We start from the raw sequence: 23,823 nt of genomic DNA, 5'->3' as shown, positions 1-23,823 counted from the left end.
CCCGAGTGAGATGACCCCAGTACCTCAGTTGAAAATGCAGAAATCGCTGGTCTTCTGTGTCGCTCGCGCTGGGAGATGGAGACTGAAGCTGTTCCTATTCGGCCATCTTGCTCCGCCCCCCTTTTTTTTTTTTTTGAGAGGAGTCTCACTCTGTCGCCCAAGCTAGAGTGCAGTGGCGTGATCTCGGCTCACTGCAAGCTCTGCCTCCCAGGTTCACGCCATTCTCCTGCCTCAGCCTCCCCAGTGGGACTACAGGCGCCTGCCACCACTCCCGACTAATTTTTTTGTATTTTTAGTACCAACAGGGTTTCACCATGTTGGCCAGGATGGTCTCGATCTCCTGACCTTGTGATCCGCCCGCCTCGGCCTCCCAAAGTGCTGGAATTACAGGCATGAGCCACCATGCCCGGCCTACAGTTGAAATTTTAGCCTTTGTGACAGCCCTGTCTTATGCTACTGGGAGTCACAGATGTCAAGTCTTAGTGTGCACATATACATTCATTATGTGTATCCTAGACAGACACAGACCCACACACACACATGCATATACACAGAATGTATGGAAAAAAACCTTCAAGTATTCCAGTAACTTAAACTTTGGGGTATCTTTTGTTGTTAATACTGTTGTTATTGTTTTCCAGACATTGTTACAGAATTTGGTTGTAGATGTAATCCTAGTTGTTTTTAATTTTACACTATTTAATGATACGGCCCAGTAAGAATGGTGGAATACCTCTTAGTTTCAGTCTTTTTGCCCTTTCCCTTAGCTACATTCTCCTTCTCTCTAGTCCCTCTCCCCTCCCTCTGAATTTCTTGGTGAATGCCTCCCTCTCACTTTCTCTCAGATGCTGCCTGTGGAACTAAAAAGTGTCACTCAGAATTTGTTGTGTCCAGTTACTTCATAAAATGCAACTGCAGAATTGCTGTCATTTGAGTATGGTGCAGACACCAATGTTAAAATTTTGGCAGTCTCGTCAGGATGCACCACTCATTTCTGCAGTAGTAAGGGGTTCGTGTTTGTGCTGGGACTGGTCAGGCCATGTCTAAGAGGTGTGACTATAAACTAATGAGGCTGGTTTTATGTAAACAAACACACTAGAAAGTCTACAATCCAAGCGAATGTTATCCTTCCACATGGTCCTCCTGGGAGACCCCACACTTGCCCCAACAGTGCTGCCATTGCTCTGAACACTTTGGAATTGTCCTTGGAGTCAGTTTATGAGAAAATCTGACTCGTTGCTGAGAGTCACACCTGATTTTTGTTCCAAAACAGCATTGCCTAGCGTCATCACCCTCTATGTTCGCCAGACTTGGCTTCAAATTATTTAGAGAGATTTTCTGAAATCAAATCCACCCTCAAAGGACAAAGATTTGCAGCCAATAAGAATATGTAAAGAACAAGCCTTAGACAGGTCTCTAGAATGAGCCCTCAATATTTTTTCTGCTTCACTAAAATCGGGGTATAGATCTTCACTTACAAATCTATTCCTCAAAACTCATCTTATAGTGCACACTCCTCACCCACACCATCCTCCATTCTGTTCCTGTAACCTGCCAGGCTATCTTACCATAGGGCCTTCGTACTAGCTATTCCACCTATTTGGAATGCTTGAATGCTTTTAATCTTGTTCATTACATGGCCAAATCCTTCTTAACATTCACATTTCAGCTTAAATGTGACATCTTCAAGAGCGGCTTTCTCTGGCCACCAAGTCCAAAGTCTAAAATGACATTTTCTCATCACATCACTGTCTTGTCATTTTGTGCGTAGCACTTATGATTTTTCTCAATGTTTTTATTTGCTTATTTTCATCTCTTCTGCAATAGAAAATAAATTCCAAAGGACAGCACCTCTCTCATTTATTACTGAATCCCCAGCAAACAGTAGACACTCAACTGAATTTAATTGAATCAATCCCAAGCCTATTTCTTTGGAGGGGGGTGAATATATTATCCCTTACGAAGAGAATGATTTTACTTAACGTTGGGCTTATTGATCTTTTTTATGTTTTCAAATAATTATTTAAACACCAGGTGGCCAAAGCCTAAGTAAGTTCCTGTTACCTGTTCTTTGAGTTGATAGTTGCATTTTTCTGATTTTTTGCTTTAGAATATTTAATTGACAAGACTGTATATATTCAAGGTATACAATGTGATGAGTTGATATACATATGTGGTATAAAGATTATCGTAATCAAATTAATTCACAGATCCATCACCACCCATGCTGTGTATTAGATCCCCAGATCTTGTTCATTTTCTAATTAGAAATTTGTACCCTTTAATCAATATCTCCCTATTTTCCCCACCCCTAGCCCATGGCAACCACTATTCTACTCTCTGTTTCTATGTGTTTGACTTTTTAAAATTCCAGATTTAAGTGAGATCATCCATTATGTCTTTCTGTGTCTGTCTTTTTTTACTTAGAATAATGTCCTCCAGGTTCATCCCTGTTGTTTTATAGTCATCTTTTTTTTCTTTTTAAAAAATTTTTAAATATACATGCAACATAGAATATCTTCTCCTTGTCAGAAATGGAAAAATTATAGATAAAGTTAAAAAGTATCTTTGATAGCCCACCCAACTCATCCCCACATGCACACACAATCTAGGTTCCCATCCCTCAAAACCCCAAATATATTCATTGTTATCAGTTTAGAGAGTATGCAGACTTTTCCCCATGATTTTTAACATAAACACAACAGCAATAGAATTGTTTGGGGTGCAGCTTTTAAATTAAACCCTTAGAAAAGGCTAAAAATTAAATTTCTGAGGTCAGAGTGTTCTGGCTTCAAATCCCACAACTGACCTTTTATAGCTGTGGGAAAATTCCTTACCCTCTCTGTGGCCTCATTTATTCATTTGTAAAACGGATATAATAATTGTACCTAACTTGTATTATTATATATTGCTATGTAATCATTACCCCCAAACAGCAACTAAAAATAATAGTCAATGTTTGTCTCATGTGAGTCTGAGATCTGGGAATGGCTTTAGCTGGATGGTTATGGCTCAGTCATCATCTCATGGGACCCCATGAGGTTGCTGTCATTGTAAGGCTTGACTGAGCTAGAGGACCCACTTCCGAGCTTACTCATAGTGGCTACTGGCATGAGCCCCACATTTCTTGCTATATGGGTCTCTCCATATGGCTACTCTATGACATGGGAGTTGGCTTCCCCCAGAGAAAATGATCTAAGAAAGAGAAAAAGAGAGACCAGCCAAGGTGGAAGCAACAGTGATGTTTATAACCTAACCTCAGAAGTGACATAGCATCATTTCTGCAGAATTCTGCTGATCTCACAGAACAGCACTGGTACAGTGTGGGCGAGAACTATACAAGGGTGTGAATACAAGCAGACATAGGTCACTGCAGGCCCTCCTGGAGGCTGGCTACCTTATTACCCACCTAAGATTGTTGAGAATTAAGTGGAATAATACCATTAAAATATTTATCGCATTACCTGGCCAATTATAAATGATTTCTAAAAATTGTTAGCCAACCTAACTTTCAAAAACAAAATAAAATGACCCAAGAGTTCCTGGTAAAGATTTTAAATATTTTACCCATTAGTTATACAGTTTGTATTCCAAAACACTTCCCAATAGAAGCGCTTTTTTAAATGTGTATAATTTTATGTTCTAGAACTACACTGTCCAACACAGAATCCACTAGCCACATATGACTATCAAACATTTGAAATATATCTCTTCCACTGACCAATGGAACAGAATAGAGAGCCCGGGAAAGGAAACCATGAATGAACGGTAAATTGATTTTCAACAAAGGTACCAAAAACATACAATGGAAAGAGAATAGTCTCTTCAATATATGGTGTTGGGAAAACTGGATATCCACATGCAGAAGAATGAAATTGGACCCTTATCTCATACCATATACAAAAACCAACTCAAAATGGAGTAAAGACATAAATATAAAGCCAGAAACTGTAAAACTACTAGAAGAAAGTATACAGGAGAAACTACATGACATTAGTTCAGGCAATGATTTTTTGCATATGATCCCAAAAGCACAGATAGCAAAAGCAAAAGAAGGCAAATGGGATTAAAACAAACTAAGAAACTTTTTCACAGCAAAGGAAACAACAGTGTTAAGAGACAACCTGTGTATCGGGAGAAAATATTTGCAACCTGTACATCCAGTAAGGGGTTAATGTCCAAAAAATGTAAGGAACTCAATTCAACAGGAAGAAAATAAATAAACCAATTTAAACATAGGTGGCCAGGTGCAGTGGCTCACACCTATAATCCCAGCACTTTGGGAGGCCAGGGCGGGCGGATTATGAGGTCAGGAGACCCAGACCATCCTGGCCAACATGGTGAAACTCTGTCTCTACTAAAAATACAAAAATTAGCTGGGCATGGTGGTGGGCGGCTGTAATCCCAGCTACTCGGGAGGCTGAGGCAGGAGAATCGCTTGAACATGAGAGGCAGAGATTGCAGTGGGCCGAGATTGTGCCACAGCACTCCAGCCTGGCGACAGAGTGAAACTCCAACTCAAAAATAAAAATAAAAGTAAAAATAAGCAAGGAACCTGAATAGGGTTTCTTAAAAGAAGACATACAAATGACCAACAGATTTATGGGAAAAAATGATCAGTACCTCTAATCTTCAGGAAGATGAAAATTAAGATCACAATGAGAAATGAGATATCATCTAACATCTGTCAGACTGGCTATTACCAAAAAGATGAAAGATAAGTGTTGGTGAGGATATGGAGAAAAGGAAACGCTTGTACACTGTTAGTGGGGATGTAAATTAGTACAGCCATTATGAAAACTGAGTGGAGGTTCCTCAAAAACCTAAACATAGAATTACCATATGACCTAGTCATCTTACTTCTGGGTATTTACCCAAAAGATTTGAAATCAGTTTGTCAAAGAGATGTCTGCACTTCCATGTTCACCGCAGCACTATTCACAATAGCTGTTATGAAATCAGCCTAAGTATCCATTAACAGATGAGTGGATTTTTAAAATGTTATATATTATATATATACATAATTGAATACTATTCAGCCTTTAAAAAAGAAGGAAATGTTGTCATCTGTGACAAAATCGATGGAATTGGAGAACATTGTGCTAAGTGAAATAAGCTATGCACAGAAAGACAAACATCTCATATTCTCATTTATTTAGAGTCTCGTGGACTCTAAAACGATTGAACTCATAGAAGCAGAATGTGGAACGGTGGTTACAGAGTCAGGGGGTTGAGGACAATGGGGAGATGATAGTCAAAGTATACAAAATCTCAGACAGGAGAAATAATTGGTTTTATTAAATTTATTGTACTATGTCATGAATATAGTTAATAACAGTGTGTTGTACATTTCAAAATTGGTAAAAGAGTAAATTCCAGATGTTCTCACCACAAAAAAAATGATATATATTTGAGGTGATGAATATGTCTAGTTAGCTTGATTTAACTACTCCACATTGTATTCACAAATCGTAACATTACTTTGTATCCCATAAATACATATGATATTATTATCAATTTATAATAAAATAAAATTTAAAAAAGAAATGTGTCTAGTGCAAATGAATAAGTGTTCTAAATGTAAAATTACATTGATTACAAAGTCTTAGTACCAAAAATAACATAAAATATAAAATTAATAAATTTTATATTGATTACATGTTGGAATGGTAGCATTTTGCATATATTGAGTTAAGTAAAATATATTATTAAAATTAATTTCACCTATTTTTGCTTTTTTATTGTTGTGACTAGCAAATTTTAAATGATGTGGCTCACACTATACGTCTATGGACAGCACTGAAAATATTGGCAGAAGACATGGTTATCTTGTTTCATTACTTAAACCTCCAATGATGTCATGGGGCAATCTCCTTTGAATTTCCCAAATAATCCACTCAAGTGTCTTGCATGTTGTGCTTTTAGAGAAGATGTCCATTTTCCCCTTTGAGTTTGATGAGTCCCAAAAATTCCTTTCTGTGTCATTTGTTCTGGCTTCTTAAGAAATCATGAGTTACAATCTAAGTTATATAAGGACTTTGTGAGTCAACATTCCGCTGGAAAGTTGCAGAGAACACTTCAGATCCCCATGTCTGGGTATAATAAGTTGTAGGAGAAGAAAGTTTCACAGTAATTAAAATGAAACATTTAATCTCCAGATCTCTAAAACCTTTTTGGAACCACATCTCAATGTCCCTGAGAAAATCTGAAAATGTAATAACAACTCGAGACCTCAGTGAAGCCAAAATGAGTCTTGCATCCTGAATCTTAAGACGGGTAAATTGGAACTATGTTTTGTGTTTCTCTGGTATAAGCATTTTTGAATTAAAAATATTTAATTTTTAGAATTCCCCTACATTACTTTGTCTGTCATTCCTACCTTAAAACAAGTCAGTGGTGAAGTTGTTAGAAGGTTGTCACTTATAATCAGCAAAAATAAATGTTATTAACTGCCCAGAGTATATTCATTACAATGCAAGGTTCAAATCTAAGTGACCTTGTTTTCTGCCTTGAAATAACAGAGTTGAAATTGCTATCACTTACTAGTATATATGTCTGAACAGTAGCTAGGATGGAAAAATTTTATTTGAGGCAAGAGGGGTTTTTGATGGAAGAACATAGAGTTATTTTATAAAACAAGTATTTTGATTTATTTTGTGTGCTTTTAAAAATATAAGATCAATGGATGCAATAATAATAAGCAAACCTCCACTAAGAGAGTCTTCTATGTAAAGACTATCATTAGTTTGTTACAAGTTATAAGACAAGTGCTATTATAATGCCAGTTTTGCAAATGAGAACCCTGGGCTCAATATAGCAGAGTAACTGGTTAGGATCACCCATATGTAAGGGCAGCGCTTGATCTATAGGACCCCAAAGCCCTTTTACCATATTGCTTGCAGTTTGGAAGTACAATCACACGCGCACAACATTTCAGTCAACGCTAAGCTATGTATATGGAGGTAGTCCCATAAAATTATAAGGGAGCTAAAAAATTCCTATTGCCTAATGATGTTGTAGCTGTCATAACATCACAGTGCAATGCATTATTCACATGTTCATTGTGATGCTGGTTTAAACAAACCTACTGTGCTGCCAGTCATATAAAAGTATGGCACATACAATTACGTACAGGACACACTACTTGATAATGACACTAAACTTCTGTGTTACTGTTTTATATATTCACTATACTTATCCTTATTTTAGAGTGCACTCCTTCTACTTATTAAAAAATAATGATTAACTGTAAACCAGCCTCAGCTTCTTCAGGAGGTACTCTAGAAGAAGGCATTGTTACCATAAAAGATGATAGCTCCATGCGTGTTACTGCCCCTTAAGAACTTCCAGTGGGATAAGATGTGGAAGTGGAAAACTGTGATATTGAAAACGTTGACCCTAGGCATAGGTGTAGGCTAGTGTGTGTGTTTGAGTCTTAATTTTTAACAAAAACGGTTTAAAATTGTTTCTTTAATTTTTAAAAAGCTTATAGGATAAGGATATAAAGAAAATATTTTTGTACAGTGGTACTGTTTGTGTTTTAAGCTGTTATTACAAAAGACTCACAAAGTTTTAAAAAGTTTATAAAGCAAAAGACAGTATGCTAATTTATTATTGAAGAAAGAATTTTTTCTACATTTAGTGTAGCTTAATTGTGTAGTGTTTATAAAGTCTACAGTAGTGTCAGTAATGTCCTACGTCCTCACATACACTCACCACTCACTCACTGACTCACGCAGCGCAACCTCCAGTCATGTAAGCACCGTTCAGGGTAAATGCCCTATATAACTCTACCATGTTTTATCCTTTATGCCATATTTTTAGTATTTTTAGTGTACTTTTTTCTATGTTGTAATAGATTTAGATAAACGAATACTACTGTCTTACAGCTGCCTACGATAGTCAGTACAGCAACATGCTGTACGGGTGTGTAGCTTAGGAACAATAGGCTATATCATATAGACTGGATGTGTGGTAGGCTATACCTGCCAGGTTTGTGTAAGTACACTGTGTAATGTTTGCACAACAATGAAATTGCCTAACGATGCATTTCTCAGAACATACCCCTGTCAGTAAGTGACACATGACTGTAATAGGAAAGCAAATTTCAGTTCAGGATAAGGAAACTTTCCAATTCGGAGTTGTATGAAAATGGACAAGGTCATCTCAGTAAACAGTGAGTTCCCCTCATGTAGGAAATTATACAGGACCAAGGGTACTAAAGCAAAGGTATCTGAGGTTGGTTGGAAGGTTTCCTTCTAACTCTGAGATGAAATGATTGTCTTACTGCCTCATTTTGTCATCATTAAAAAAGAGGAACATACCAATAATAATGGAAAAGCTGTCACTAAATCGAAAAATGGCACATCGTTAGTAATGGATAAATATATCCGTCTTTTTCAAGCAAACCAAGTAAATTGTTCCCTGAAATCCTTAGTTAAAAATTAAAACTAGTTTACATTTTACACTCGTTGTATTTTCAAGCTTTAAGCAATTATCAACCAGGCCCAAATTTAGCAATTGTAGGCAAGGGCAAAATTAAGAAACTGTAAGTGGCAATCTGTAGGTTAGATTCTAATGGTGAAGAAAATCCCTTCGGTCCCTGATCATTATTTATCTCAGGATTTAAACAGTAACTCTAATTGTATTCTTTGAACACAAAATTCCCGCCCCACCCCCCACCCCATCCCGTAGTTAATTAGCTGGGTAGGTCTTATAACAAATACCCACTCAGAAGCACTGGGAGGTAGAAATGCTGCTGATAATTAAACACCACAATAGCACAGAGCCTGTTTCAGGAGCCACCGAGTGGTCTTGCCCCTGCCGACTGCTTACCACACAGTCACAGACCCTCCATTGTGCTGGCATGGCTGCTCAGAGGGATAGCTGCTTGGCTGGAGAAGGGACCAATTGCAATGAGAGAAAAGACCAAACCTTGCAAAGAGATCAGGAGTATGGCATCCAGGGAACAGTGTCCTGTGGGTGGAAGTGAAAGGGGAATGAATCCAAGAAAAAGAGAAGTGGATGGGCAGGAATGATAAAACAGACATAGCCTTTCTATTTTCTAAATCAAACCAACCAGTCAAACTGAGTTCACCAATTTCATACCAAATAGATAACAATCAAGAAATTGCAATATATAAATAATAGGTTGATTTGCATTCTATTTGGTTTAGAGAAAATCCACCGAGTTCTTTAAGGTTTAGATGAAGATCTTGAATAAGTCATCCCATCTCCCTGGGTCTCAATTTCTTCATCTTTAAAATAAGGAAGTTGAAAATGTCCCCATTCTGCCACCAGATCCAGAGGCTAGTAGTTACACTTCTGTAACACCAGATGTTAGTGACAATGAACCTGATCATTATAGATATTCTGACACCATTGACTCTGATACACAAGTTACAAAAGTCTGATTTTTTTTTTATCAAGAGGGATAAAACACCATGAAAACAAACTTGAATAGACTGAAAATGGACCTTTTTTTTTTTTAATGGCAATAGGACATCATGTCAGATTACCAGTTATAGGAACAATTCTCTTTTCCTGACCAATCTTGTTTTACCCCATACATCCCCAGGGTTTTAATACTTCTTGTCCAGTTGAAAACAGGTTGTGTAGGTGTGTCATGTATATACCTTTTTGTGTCAAAAGAACATTTAAAATTCAAATAGGATTAGTAAAAATGGCACTTTTCCATTTTATTCCAGTTTTATAAAAAGTAGAGACAGACTGATGTGTATACTTAGGAATTTTTTCCTTTTGTGTTCTGTCGCCAATGAAAGTGGCTAAAGAGCTTTCTGATATACTGGTTCACATCCTACCCCTTTGCACTTGTGGCAACAGATGAGTTTGCAGTTGGCTAACAGAAGTTTCCAAAGGGTTTTGCTACATTTTAATGCATGTATTCGGGTTAGGGGAATGGAGGGAATGCTCAGAAAGGAAATACGTTTTATGCTGGACTCCGGACCATATACCATCTCCAGCCATTTACACACACCTTTCTTTAGCATGCTACAGTTATTAATCTGGACATTGGAGGAATTGGCCACTGTCACTGCTTGTTGTTTGTGCGTTTTTTTAAAGCATATTGGTGCTAGAAAAGGCAGCTAAAGGAAGTGAATCTGTATTGGGGCACAGGAATGAACCTTCTGCAACATCTTAAGATCCACAAATGAAGGGAGATAAAAATAATGTCATAGGTAAGAAACACAGCAACAATGACTTAACCATGTAAATGTGGAGGCTATCAACAAAGAATGGACTTGAAACATTATAAAAAATTGATAATGATTTATTAAATATGATTTCTCAATTGTAAAAAAATAAAAGAAAAGAAAATGCCCCCATTCCAGGGTGGCAAAAATAGAAATGGGATTCCCAGAACAATTTTCAAACTTCCAAAAAGCCTATCACACCATTACTCAAGAAAAACTACACAGTCTAATGTAATTATCATATTTACTTGCTTCTGCTTAAAATTTATTAACCCAGTTTGTTAGGTTGATTATCTCATTCTGAACAGATGCTGCTTCTATTGATGGTTATATAGGTCGTTAATAATAGGGAGAAACATGATCACTTTATAAGTCAGCTGGTTTGGTAGACAAAAAAAAAAATCTTTCAAAAGAGGGTGTTTTATTAGGCTATTAAAAAAATCCACTGGAAAAAATAAATAAAGGTTTGCTTGCTGAAATGGTTGGAAACCAGTGGCTCAGTCAGTCCTCTGATTTGTGCATGCAATTACTTTTAACAACAGATGCAAATGATAGTCTCAAGGGCACCTGTGGACTTAACCTGGAAAAAAGGGATAGAGTTTTACAAAGTTTCCCTTTTTTCAAAATCTTCAATTTTTGAAAACACTTTCCATTCTTCTCCATAATAGACCTATTTAATTTCTAAATAATATGCTTAATCAAAATCTGCACATAAAATTTGATGCTCCAAGAAGACACATTCATTCCTATTATGTTTTTAGAGATGATCATTTCTCCCCCTACTTCACCCACCATCACCACCATATTACGTTAGAGTTTAGATATCCCAGTATAAGGTACACTGGGATCTAAATAATCTTGCAGGGCTCACCCAGCTATAAAATTCTGTCTTTAAGTTTCTGAAGAGGCAAAATGCATTATCTTGAAGAGGTGGAATTCCTTTACCATTATAACTCAAATTGCATCTAAAGCCTAGAAGGAAAGGGAAAATGCAGAAACAAAATGTGTGGCTCTAGGGAAAGCAGAAAAATTATCAGAAGGAGCCAAGCATAGCTTAAGAGAAGCTGTCCATCTAAAATGCCACCTGGAATTCACACCAGTAATAGCTGTTGTGGATATAAAAATTAATAGGGGGGATTTCATAGTATTAGAAAAATTTATTTTTATAAATCATGTGTCTATCACCCAAGTGTTGACGCATGCATGCAATTCAAACATCAGGCATACAATAAAAAGCTTACTGGATAACTTAACAAGGACAATTCCCCCATTTTCTCTATAATTTGGAGTGGAAGAAGGAGGGGGGAGTGGGTAGAGAGTGCAGTTACTGGGTCAATTAATCAACCTGAAAACTGTGACACAAACTCTGACGCCTAACCTATGTCTAAAAATACACAAATGTATACGAATTTGTTTTAAACTGTCAATGCCTATATTTAGGACCTTCCCAGCAAGGCTATAATGAGACTGTGTTTGAGGGTTTCAGTCATAGCAGACTCTACCATTAATCTGAAGTTAGTTAAATTAACAGCATTTAGTACTGACTTGTCAATCTCACTGCTCCAGGAAATTGCACCTTGAGGCTACTAATATTGCCAATTTTTCCACTGGAGTGTGCGCCCGCGTGTGTGTATGTGTATTTTTTTTCTCCAGAACCTCTGCGTTCATACCCCATCATTGCTTCCCTACGTCCACAGCACTTATATTATCATTTATTCTGGCCTCCTTTAGCCTTCCCCAGGGATTCTGCATAGTGTAGCTGCTCAGTGAAAGAGTTTTTTAGCTTTATATTTATTTGTTTATTTTTCTGTCATGGCTCATGACTGAGGCTTTTAAAAAAAAGTGTGACAGTATTTAGAGTACATGATTGACTGCTACAGCAACATTCATTAACCATGACAAATCTGCAGTGAAACACAGTCCTGAGTGTTCTAAACAGCAACTTTAAAAAGAAAGAAGAAAGAAAGAAAAAGAAAAAAGACTCAACTCATTTTTCATTGACCTCATCTGTAAATAAATTTAGACTGATGGTGCACAGAGGCAATAATAAATTAGTATTCATTTCCTGTAATTAATGCAAACATGCCTATGAACACAGAGAATATGAATATATAACCACCTAATTTCCATTTCAAAATACACCTAACAAATTTTCACTTGAGTTATCTTCACAATATATTCCCCCTTAATTAGAAGAATGAAATAGTTATATTTCTTTCCCACCCACCAGAGAGAAATATTGTTTTGGTCACAGGGAGTGTCAAACACATTTCAGCAACAAATCTGCAGGACTTTATTCTGTTTTACTTGGTTACTTGGTTATCCCCTACCATATTCCCATGCTGAGGCTATCTTTTGTCACTTAACCAGGAGGGGCTCTGAAGTGACCAAGTGACCATCATGGCATGCCCTCATGTGCATAACAGCCATGAGGAGATCGTAAGAGGCAGCCTCACTGCTCACCACAAGAAAGGGAAACATTCCTTGCCTTTCATTGACATGAACACAAGGGCAGGACGGCTAAACAATTTGATGTAAACTAAAGAAGACTATCACATATTGGGTAAAATAGAAATAGCATGCTCTCCAACCTCTCTCAGCAAGAGGGGCTTTATATAACTTATCCTTTTGAGCGTTGGTATCTCTGGAGATCATTCCTACCATTATACCACAATCAAAGACCAATTTCTGATCACATTCGGGTCAGCCAGTCATCAGAACTCACTAGCTCAACTGTGACAGCAGTAGTGGAACTCTTTGTAAGCAATAAATACGTTGATTAACAATAATAAAACTATGCCTCTAAGATACACATACAAAAATATCTATAAGCTGGAAAGAATGTGTTAAAGGCAGAAAATCTGAATCAGGTTCTACCAAAAACAAAACAGAACTTCATCAGAATGCAATTTGCCTCATGGATGACTTTTCCTAGGGTCTTCCTGGCCGTACGGAGTTTTGTCCCTATGTGTTTGTCCTTCTGGAAGTCATGGCAACAAATGTGTACTCTCTGGATGAGAAGTGGTCCTTTTGGGTACTTGATGGTGGAATTCTAATTAGCCGAGTTAAGCAGCTAATTGAAGTGTGTGTTACAGGAGGGCCAGAGAGCAATGGGAATATATTAATGTGATGAATTTACCACTTAATCTGATTGTAAGTGTCACTAATTAGACCTTATCATAGTAAGATACTTGATAACAAACACAGATCCCACTTTTCCCAGGCATTTTTTTTTTTTTTTTCCAAATCATAGTAGACTCTGGGATATATCCTTCCAATGAAGCAGCATTTCCCCAGAAAGAAAGAAGTAATCCCATTTCTTTCCCTTTAGTTGTCAGCCTGGAAAGCCGAGCAATGCACCTCAACACACTGGTCCAGGAAGCCCAGGAGAGGGTGAGTGAACTGTCTGCCCAGGTGGAGAATGAAGGATTCACTCTGGACAACACAGAGAAAGAGAAACAGCTGAAAGCTTGGGAGTGGAGGTATCGGCTCTACAGACGCATGAAAACAGGCTTTGAGCATGCCAGTGAGTATAAGCAGAAAACATCTACATTTCACTAGACTGAGCTTCAGTTTGAGACAGCCAGGCCTTCCTTTAATGATTTTTTTTTTTTTTTCAGCTCTACAGGGTCATGGATGGCCGTTGTCAGCCTGTGTGGAGCAAGGGCTCTGAGAGGCTGTCAAAGGGCCCTTTGTCTTGCTTGAGTTTCTGGCTCCTGATGGGTGCTCTGACCACAGCCATGAGGCTTCATGCCTCTGGCCTCTCTCCACCATGTCACACTCATCTAGCACTTTCCACCCGCTATGCCCTAATGCCTAATGACCTGGATGGTCTGATGCCCTAGGTGGCTATATTTTGGGATAGGGAGGTGGAAAAATATTTGTTTGCCTGTTTGTCCAGTTTCTGCTTCAAGCTCAAGTTTAAGTTGTTTTCAACTCTCCACTGCATTTTTTATATAGAGCTATAAAGTCAACTTCAGTTAACACAGGCAACCGAAAAGAACAGTCAGTCAACTCAAGAATTATGCTTTTGTCTGCACTTCCATTCTCTTTACCAATTCTTTTTGTTAGTTTAAGAAAAGCCTTCTTTTTGGATAATACTCATTAGCACTGAAAAGTAATGCTGAGTGTAGCTCCTGATATAAAAGCAAAATATAAAATTCAAACACTTGTGAAATGTTAAACTCTCATTCTAGAAGGAGATCTTATCTAAACAACAAGAACAAAAAATTAGGCTTGAAATTTTAAATATAAGGGAAATTTCATTAGTTTGAAAATTCTCTGCCTCTGCTGTAGGAACCTTAGTTGTGATGTAGACAAAGACCAAAGACAGTGATGATGTTTTCTTAAGTACTACTGTACACTAAGTACCAAATCTAGGCCTAATCCTTTCTCTTGGAGCAAATAACTTAGCAACATTAATGAAAGTTTGATTTCAGCATCAACACTCTCCAGCAAGGCTGGAGGGTGCATGGGTTTGTTTAAAGAGATTCAGCACTTGCTTTAATAAATGCATTTGCTATTGTTCCTCATTTAGGACAGAGTAATACTAGAAACAGACATATTTTCAGACTTGATGTCAATTTTTGTAATTTTCTAAATTATAAAACACCTTCTACGTGTTAAGCAATACCAAAAGCCATCAGGAGTCCTTTAAAACCTGAGGTTAGTGGACATGACATCCACCCATAAATTTTTTTCTCAGAAAATACTGCTCATTTGTAATAGGAGAAAGCCTGAGAGCAAGGTGAGTTAGAATTCTATCAATACTGGAAAGAGCCCAGAAGTAGGCATCTGAAGCCAGGGGCTTTCATCCTGGCTGTTTGTCTTCACTGTGTTCTTGAACAAGGAATTTGGCCACTTGTGGCTGCAGTTTCCTCACACCAAAAGTGAGTGTGCTGTTACTTGCTCTTCCCACCTAGCAGGGCTGCAAAAAGCCTCCAGTGAAACGATGTTATATAAAACGTAAAGGTGTCCACAGACAATGTAGAATCCTGCTATCACTTCCTGCCCTTCTCTTCACTGATCCAGCCCAATCTCCTATCATGTTTGCAGGATGCTTTAGGAAGGCTTAACTGGTATTATTTACCTTTTCAGAAAATGTTCTATTGCTCAAATAAGACCCTAATGGCAACAAATAAAAGCCATTGAGACATCTAATGAAAATGTTCAAAAGCAAAAGCTATTAGGCTCTACAAACAAATGTTTCCATAGTGTGTATTTCAGGGTATCCTTTGAAGAGGGAGGAACGTTGTTTGAAAAGGATTTGCTATGTTTAGATCCTTGTGTTTTTCCTTCTGTCCCAGGAGCCCCTGAGATGCCAACCAATGTCTGTCTCATGGTAACCAGCAGTACATCACTCACTGTCAGCTTCCAAGAACCTCTTACCGTCAATGCAGCTGTAGTTACCAAGTATAAAGGTACTGGACCCAAGACATTTTTTTCATCACTCCTTCTTAAAAAAGCATCTGCTGTTTGAGAATCAATTGTGCATTTTTTGTGTGTGTTTTTCCTGCTGATAGGAATGTGTTTATCCCATTGACTTTTGGAGTTGAAATATTTCCATAGGCGCTCATGTAAAGGAACAATCAAGTGACTGAGAATGTCACAGAAAGGAAGAACCACAAGACCAGGCTGTCATTTCAAGCCCCTCAATTACTGTTTCATTCTTGTCTGCAGAGGTCCTGCTCTATACATAGCGTAGGGCTGGGGACAGGTCTGAATAGGAAACACTGAAGAATCAGACTTGATCCAAGGATCTGAGGGGCTGTGATATGGAACATACTAAATAGGGGTAAAAAAAAAAAAAAATAAGAACTAAAGCCAGGTAACAGGGTTGAGGTTTTTCAGAAATGCCGATAAAGTACATTAGAGGTCAGGAAAGAACAAATGGAAGATAAAATGGTGGGATCAGTAAGGGTCCCCTGCGGTGGAGGTGGCATTCAGGCCTGTTTATGAAGGATAAATAGGCTTTGGACTGGAAGATACTGGGGGGAAAGTAAATTCCAAATGGAAAGGACAATGAACACAGGTATAAAAACAAGAACATACCAGAACAGGTAGAGCAAACTAAGGGAACAAGTAGAGGGAATAGAAAATAGCATGGCTCCAAATGAGCGTAGGGTCATGAGAAGGTGCAGTAAGATGTTAAGATTAAAGAAGGAAACTAGGATCAACAGATAAGGATGGAATGAGGCTTGAAATTAAGGCTAGGGAGTTTAGACTTTATGTGATGAATTCTGCAGAGCCATTGAATCAGGTAGGGACAGGATCAGAGGTAGACTTTTGAAAGATTGGAGTGGTAATACTGTGTATGATTTATTGAGAGAAATATAGATTTAGAATAAGGAATGAATTATGAACCTATTCAAGAGGAAGTCGTGACAGCCTGACCTGGCTACGATGGCAGCACTGGGAAAAGAAAAGGAAAGCCCAGAGGAAAAAGGTACTGCAGAAGTATTGTGATGATAACATCTAATGCTTACATAGCACCTACTATGCACCAGGCACCATTTAAAGCCGTTTAAAGTTTTAACTCTATTTAATCCTCACAATGATCTCATGAGACAAGTATTGTTATGATTCCAACTTTGCAGATGGAAAAATAGAGGCAATGAGAAGTTAAGGAATTTGCCTAAATGCTTACAACAGAGCCAGAATCATCACGTTATGCTGACTCTTGAATACGAGGAACAAAAAAGGAAAGCTATTTTCTGGATTCACAAGGACATATGGAATTACACTGAACGGCCCTAAAAGCTGATAAAACTCTCCACACATATTCCAGGGTTCCAGGCTACAGTGTGGACTTTCTTTGCATTCAGGTCACTATGGCTCTCTCTGCCCACAAACATGTCCAAGTAGTACACATGCCTTCCTTTCTCCTTCTCAGGACTGTCCCTCAGGGGAACTTCATATGTCTCTGCAAACTTTACTCTGCCCACACCCTGTAGCTTTCTTGGGTACTTAGAATTTTCCAGATAACGCCACTGTGTTTGTAATACCTTAGATAAGGCAGCATTGAATTGATTATCCCTGGATTTTCTGTATCAGTCTAAGAGAAACCAGCCTTAGGGTAGTAAGGACAGCAGATAAATGAAACCACCCAGGATGGCCCCCCACAGCCATCCTTTGAAACAGCTCTGATACCTTCTCTTGGTTGTCTGTTCTGCCACGACTGAAATTCAGAGCAAGTGTTTGTAAACAATGTTAGATATGGGTATTTTCTTTTCTTTCTACCTCTCTCCAGCTCAGGATATCGATGAAGAATTTCATCAGTGCTGCCCACCTTGATATTTCCTTCTTACTTTGATGAGTGAGCTATCAGGAACCAGTGTGTCCAGACTGTCAGCAATTTAATACTTACCCATAATGCTGGCAAATTCTATCTGCATTCACATATTAACACTTCTCATCTCAGGAGACTTGCATTTGGGTGAGGTTGAAATGAAAGGTCACAAGTGGGTTCTGTTAGAGACTAGAGGGGATTAATTAAGCATTATAAATAGAATTGTCTGTTGCATTATGGAGTAGGTTTCCTTGTGTTAATTTATAAGGTCATAAATTGAGTCCTTAACCTGACCACTCTCAAGGGTTATTTAAAACAGCTGGTAGCCTACTGTATCCACAGGGACAGCAGTGCAGTTTTTAATTCAGGGGTTGAAGTAATTATTTAATTATGAAAATATTAGCAAAATTACCCTGAGACAGGATAATCATTATATTTGCAAAAAAGAAAGAAAAGAAAAAGAAGAAACAATTGAGAAATCTACAGAACGAAATGACAATTATCTAATTGGTTAGAGGGAAAGTTTACCCCTGCAGTATTCAGACTATTCTCCAGAATTTCTGGGTTCAGCAAAAACATCTCAGACTATTCTCCAGAATTTCTGGGTTCAGCAAAACCTCAAGCCTATTTTGACAATTCAATGTTTTCCTCCTTCATGCTTAACCTAGGGTGTATTTGAAAGGAAATCTAAATCCTTCTGTTTCTCATTTGTTTACACTCAATGCATCAACATATTGTTTTATAAGAGTTTGCTGATATGTAGACATCTTTTTAAGAGCATCTCTTTTTAAGCTTTCTTCACACCATGGGGACATGCACCAGGCCAACTGCCATCACAGCTTGGAGATTAAAGGCATCAATTTCCACATCAAACCTAGGAAACAGTTTTCAGTGAGACCCACGTGATTTTTTCTGAATTTCCCCCTGAATGCAGTAAAACAGGGCTGAGAGAGCTACTGTCTGTTTCTAGGTGTTTTCTCCTTGGAGTCAAAGGAGGTTTGCATCTTTTGGTCTCATCTCACCCATTTTTATGGCTGACAGAGGAAAACCTATAGTTGTTTCAGATGCTTTGATGCTTTGGACAATTGCCAGAACTTTGTTCCACATTTTCTCCTCACTGCCTTGGGTCACCTGCCTGAACCTCTCATTTGCAGATTATGTCATTTCTCTGCAGGCCTGTGGCAGAAAACATTTGCAAAAGTGATTTTACTGCTCCTTGCAGGGTCAGGGGATGGTTAGGAAGGCATCCTGAAAGAGGTGCAGTGCAATACCTCTTTTCCATCCACAAGATGTAACGTTTTCTAGTTATTGGTTTTTTTTTTTTTTTTTTTTCTTAAGTGGGCCTGGAGGTGGCCACACCTTGGGGTTTGCTAATTACAACATGCTGCAGTAGTTGCTGCATTGTCTGTGTGCAGTACCCAGGTTCTGGGTAGTACCCTTGCCCGCGTCTTTTCCTACCTCCTTCCCTAACAGATTAGAAACCACCACCCTAGTTCCTTCCTACAAAGACTTGTAATAGCAAATTGTTTAACTGCTCATCATTTGATGACATTTTTTTAAAGTAAAAAGCATCTCGGCCGGGCGCGGTGGCTCAAGCCTGTAATCCCAGCACTTTGGGAGGCCGAGACGGGCGGATCACGAGGTCAGGAGTTCGAGACCATCCTGGCTAACACGGTGAAACCCCGTCTCTACTAAGAAATACAAAAAAGCTAGCCGGGCGAGGTGGCTGGCGCCTGTAGTCCCAGCTACACGGGAGGCTGAGGCAGGAGAATGGCGTAAACCCGGGAGGCGGAGCTTGCAGTGAGCTGAGACCCGGCCACTGTACTCCAGCCCGGGCGACAGAGCGAGACTCCGTCTCAAAAAAAAAAAAAAAAAAAAAAAAAAAAAAAAGCATCTCTCCTTGCAGAAACTGACAGGGCCCTTCAGGAGCTCGTAGTGTATCTGCTTCTGCAGAGACCAGGCCCATATCTCTGCCAACTACCACCTTCAGTTTCTTTCTCAGGAGAAGCAGCCAAAAAATTCCAGGGAGGTGTATGAGGGCATTTCAGTTTCTAGGAAGGAGAGTCTACCATTGGGACATTAAAACCCTCAGGGTCGATCATTTATAATAATAATAATGTGAACTTGATCATAACCTGATGACTTGGACCATCTTTTCTACAAGACTGGAGAAAACCCTGACCTTACAGAGCATGGGTGCCCATTGCTGTGTTATGTATTCTTTTTACGCTTTCTGTTTTTCCCTACACCTTGTAGTTGAGTGGATAGTTACCTATCAAGAAAAATGCATTCCATTAAAGAATATAATTATTTCTATGTTTAATTCATTGAAGGACTAATCTGATCATAGGTACGAGGTAGCTACCTTCATTACTAGACTGAAGTGATACAATTCCACAAAGCAAAAGTATTTATAACTTTCTTTAGCCTTTTGGGGGAAGGAGAGGTGGGGAGGAGGCCAAAGGTTTGCAGATGAGAGCAACGAGGAGGAGCAGGAAATGTTGTCTAGAGGACATGAAACTTAGTGGATTAACATTTTTTGTGTTGGGGTGAAAACATGAAAGCGGGGTTAGTGACTAAATGTATGATGGAGAAAAATAACAAGTCTGGTGGGGATGAGAGGAAGAAAAATGAAAGGCAACACTGCTCAAGAGTCACTTCTTCTAAGCTGCTAAGGCTTCTACATCCTTACTCATCCTACTTTCATTCACTAGTTGCTGAGCTGTCAGGATCCGGCCAATTTATTCTCCAACCATCTTGTAAACCACCTCAAAACCTTTCTCCAATAATGTATATTGTCAAGAACAGCTTTTCTGCATTTTCATCATTTAACAAAATGTTAACCCTCAAACAATATTGTATAGGAATATATATACATATAAAAGGTCAGGCCGGGTGCAGTGGCTCACACCTGTAATACCAACACTTTGGAAGCCCGAGATGGGCGGATCATGAAGTCAGGAGATGGAGACCATCCTGGCTAACACGGTGAAACCCCGTCTCTACTAAACAATACAAAAAATTAGCCGGGCGTGGTGGTGGGCGCCTGTAATCCCAGCTACTTGGGAGGCTGAGATAGGAGAATGGCGTGAACCTGGGAGGTGGAACTTGCAGTGAGCCGAGATCGTGCCACTGCACTCCAGCCTGGGCAACGGAGTGAGACTCCATCTCAAGATAAAAAAAAAAAAGGTCAAAGTCCTTTACCCTTCTTCCAATCATATTCATACCTCAAAGTCTGTAGTGAGTTTGATGTATGTCCTTACAAATTCTTTTTCAATACATATATGCACATGGATATGTACAAAGATTTATAGTTTTGTTTGTGTGCTCTAATACAAATGTTATATTGTTTTTCTAATCCTACAACTGGAGTTTTTTCCACTCAGTGATACTTTTACAGTTCAACAGTATAAATTACACATCTATGTAAATGTGTTTGACTTTTCTTACAGTTGTATAATATTCCTATTCCACAGATAGGTATAATCATTCTCCTATTGATGGATATTGGTTATTTTAATTTTTTCTGTTATATAATGTTACAATCCTTATATGTGTCTCTCTTTTATCTGGAGAATATTTTTCTAGTATTGTTAACTAGAAGCAGAAGGGACTGTTTGTGGATTCACACACTGTCCCATTGATCTGTCTATACCAGTGTTACTATCATATATACCGTAATTTTACAATCTATTTTAACATCTGGTAAGGCAAGTTCCTCACCATTACAATCTTTTGCAAAATGTCTTTATTATTCACACACATTGTCTCTAACAAATGAATTTTAGAATTGGCCTGTCAAGTTCACTTTTAAAAATCTTATTTGTTGGATTTACATCATATTCCTAAATTAATTTGGGGAGAGTCTCATCCATGAGCTGTCTTCCTAATCAGGTTGAATTGTATATATTCAGAACAGTCTAATTATTTTCTTTATATAGATATTCTATATTTCCTATTGAGTTTCATGCTAGCTATATTTTACAGTTTTTGTGGCTGTTATGAATGAACTCTCTTTTCAGGACATTTGGTTATGGGACAATAGAAGAGTATTGCTAATTAAAAAACCATTAATTGGCTGCTTCACTAAAATCTCTTAGCAATAGCTTTTTATCAGTAGATTATCTTGCATCTCGTGAGTTTTTTTTTTTTTTTTTGCATATTGTCTTTAAGAAGGATGCATTTGTCTCTTTCTAATTTTTTTTTCTTTTTCTGATCTCAGTTCTTTGACAAGCATCAATGTGAATTCAGTTCCCACTATATTGTGAATAGTAGCTGTGAGAGTTGGTATCTGTCTCTCTTATCTGCTTTTAGCAAAATTCATATGATATTTTACCATTAAGTATGACTTCTACTGTAGGTTTCTGGTGGATACCCTTTATCAAATTAAAGAGGTCTTATTTTCTTACCAGCTTAGTAAAAGTGTTTTTGTTTTATTTTGTTTAAGAAAGATATGTTAAATTATATCGTGATTTTTACTATATTTTTCCTAGAAATCATCATTTTCATCTGGATTACGATTACTGATACAGTGTTGTTGAACATAATGTTTAAATCACTATGATTATAGTCCCTTTAATATTTCAAAAGCTTGTGCCTTTGTGCCTTTTCTTTTAGAATTATTGAACATTTGACTATTTTGTTGGTTTGTTTGAAGAGCTTTTTGATTCATAAAACCTATTTTTTGCTTATTTTCTATTGTATTAATTTGGGGTTTTAATGTTACCAATTCCTGCTATTTTCTATGGGCTTACTTTATTATTTCCTTCCTAGTTTTGCTTTTCTTTTATTTGAAACTTAATTTACTTGTTCCTTTATTTTTCCTGTTTTCTAATCCATGGGTTTAAGGCTATAAATGTTCCCCTGAGTGCTGTTTTGTCCATATCCAAAAAGTTTAAAATGTGGTATTGTAAGTATCATTTATTTGTAAACAATTTGTAATTTGTTTTATTTCCATGTTAATCCAAGAGTTTTTCAAGGAATCACTTTAAATTTCCAAGTGACCAGATTTTATTTGGTGTATTTTTATTGTTAATGTCTAATTTTATTATGCACATATTTTACAAATCCAAAAATATGGACTATAGTCCTTTTGGGAATTTAACATTCTTACTTGTGGCTAACTACTGAATCAGTTGTATATGTGCCATATGTGATATTTGAAAAGAGTGTGTAAACTCTTTAGGTTATAAAGTATGAATGTGTGTGTGTATTGTTTAAGTACCCTCATTTTTCCTTAAAGTATTTGTCCCTTTGGTCTTTGATCTCTGAAAAAGCTGCTTGATTTGTCTTGCTTCATGCAGTTTGACTTGATTTCTATTTCAGTTGTAGTTCACATTGCTTCGTCTACGTTTCCATTGCGTGCTGTCTTTTCTCTCCCTGTTTTTCTCCTTTCTAGGACATTTGCAATGCATTTGTCTCTTGTAAAGGGTATATAGTTAATCTATATGCTCAGTCTAAGAGTCTGTCTTTTTTCATATACACATTTAATTGTTTTGTCCCAGGTGATATAGGGGATTTTTTTTTAATTTGTACTGAAAAGCTTATAATGAAAAATAGGCAGTGGTTTACTTCATCGTTCCTACTCTCTTCTCAGAGTCAGCCACTTTTAACTTTTTATGGTTTTATCAGTTACCTCTAATTAATAAGCTTCTATGACTTGTTTTTTTTGTTTGTTTTTTTTGTTTTGTTTTGTTTTGTTTTGTTTTGTTTTTAGATGGAGTCTCATTCTGCCACCCAGGCTGGAGTACAGTGGCATGATTCTGGCTCACTGCATCACTGCCCCCTCTACCTCCTGGGTTCAAGTGATTCTCATGCCTCAGACTTCCAAGTAGCTGAGACTATACTATAGTACATGCTACCACCACCCGGCTAATGAGACAAGGTTTCACCATGTTGGCCAGGCTGGTCTCAAACTTCTGACCTCTAGTGATCCACTCACCTTGGCCTCCCAAAGTGCTGGGATTACAGGAATGAGTCACTGCACCCAGTCAGCTATTTCTTGATTTGTCAATACCTATGCAATTATAGCTACCAAAGAAAAGCCCTTAATTCTCATAATACTGCACTCCTCTGCACTCCCTTATTCTCTCAACATAGCTATATTTCTATTTTAATTGTCAACTATGTTTATACATTATAAGTGTGTACATTTTTGATGTTGCAAAGTCAAGCAGTGTACTATGATTATATTTCCTTTCCCATGTATTTTCTTCATATCTCTAATTACCTTTTTTCTCTTCTACATTATTTACAATCAATATATTCTCATTTCCTTTCAAATGTTCCTTTCAGAGTATTACGTATTTTCCCCAAGAGTAG

The 23,823-nt window shown here is 37.8% G+C and overlaps 1 protein-coding gene across 2 annotated transcripts in view; it reads left to right on the top strand.

Annotated features, from left to right (window-relative positions):
• ANKFN1 (ankyrin repeat and fibronectin type III domain containing 1) overlaps positions 1-23,823 on the top strand; it is a 374,035-nt gene that overhangs the window by 210,951 nt on the left and 139,261 nt on the right. For both annotated transcript variants that reach the window (XM_026456748.1, XM_023204555.1), the window contains 2 exons: positions 13,546-13,740; positions 15,521-15,634. In XM_026456748.1, coding sequence (XP_026312533.1) covers positions 13,546-13,740; positions 15,521-15,634 — 309 coding nt within the window. The remainder of the gene's footprint in view (positions 1-13,545; positions 13,741-15,520; positions 15,635-23,823) is intronic.

This window comes from Piliocolobus tephrosceles, chromosome 16 (genome assembly GCF_002776525.5).
Source record: "Piliocolobus tephrosceles isolate RC106 chromosome 16, ASM277652v3, whole genome shotgun sequence".
In the NCBI taxonomy this organism is placed as follows: Eukaryota; Metazoa; Chordata; class Mammalia; order Primates; family Cercopithecidae; genus Piliocolobus; species Piliocolobus tephrosceles.
The sequence above is the reverse complement of the archived record's forward strand: the minus strand, read 5'-3'. Positions and strand labels throughout refer to the sequence as shown.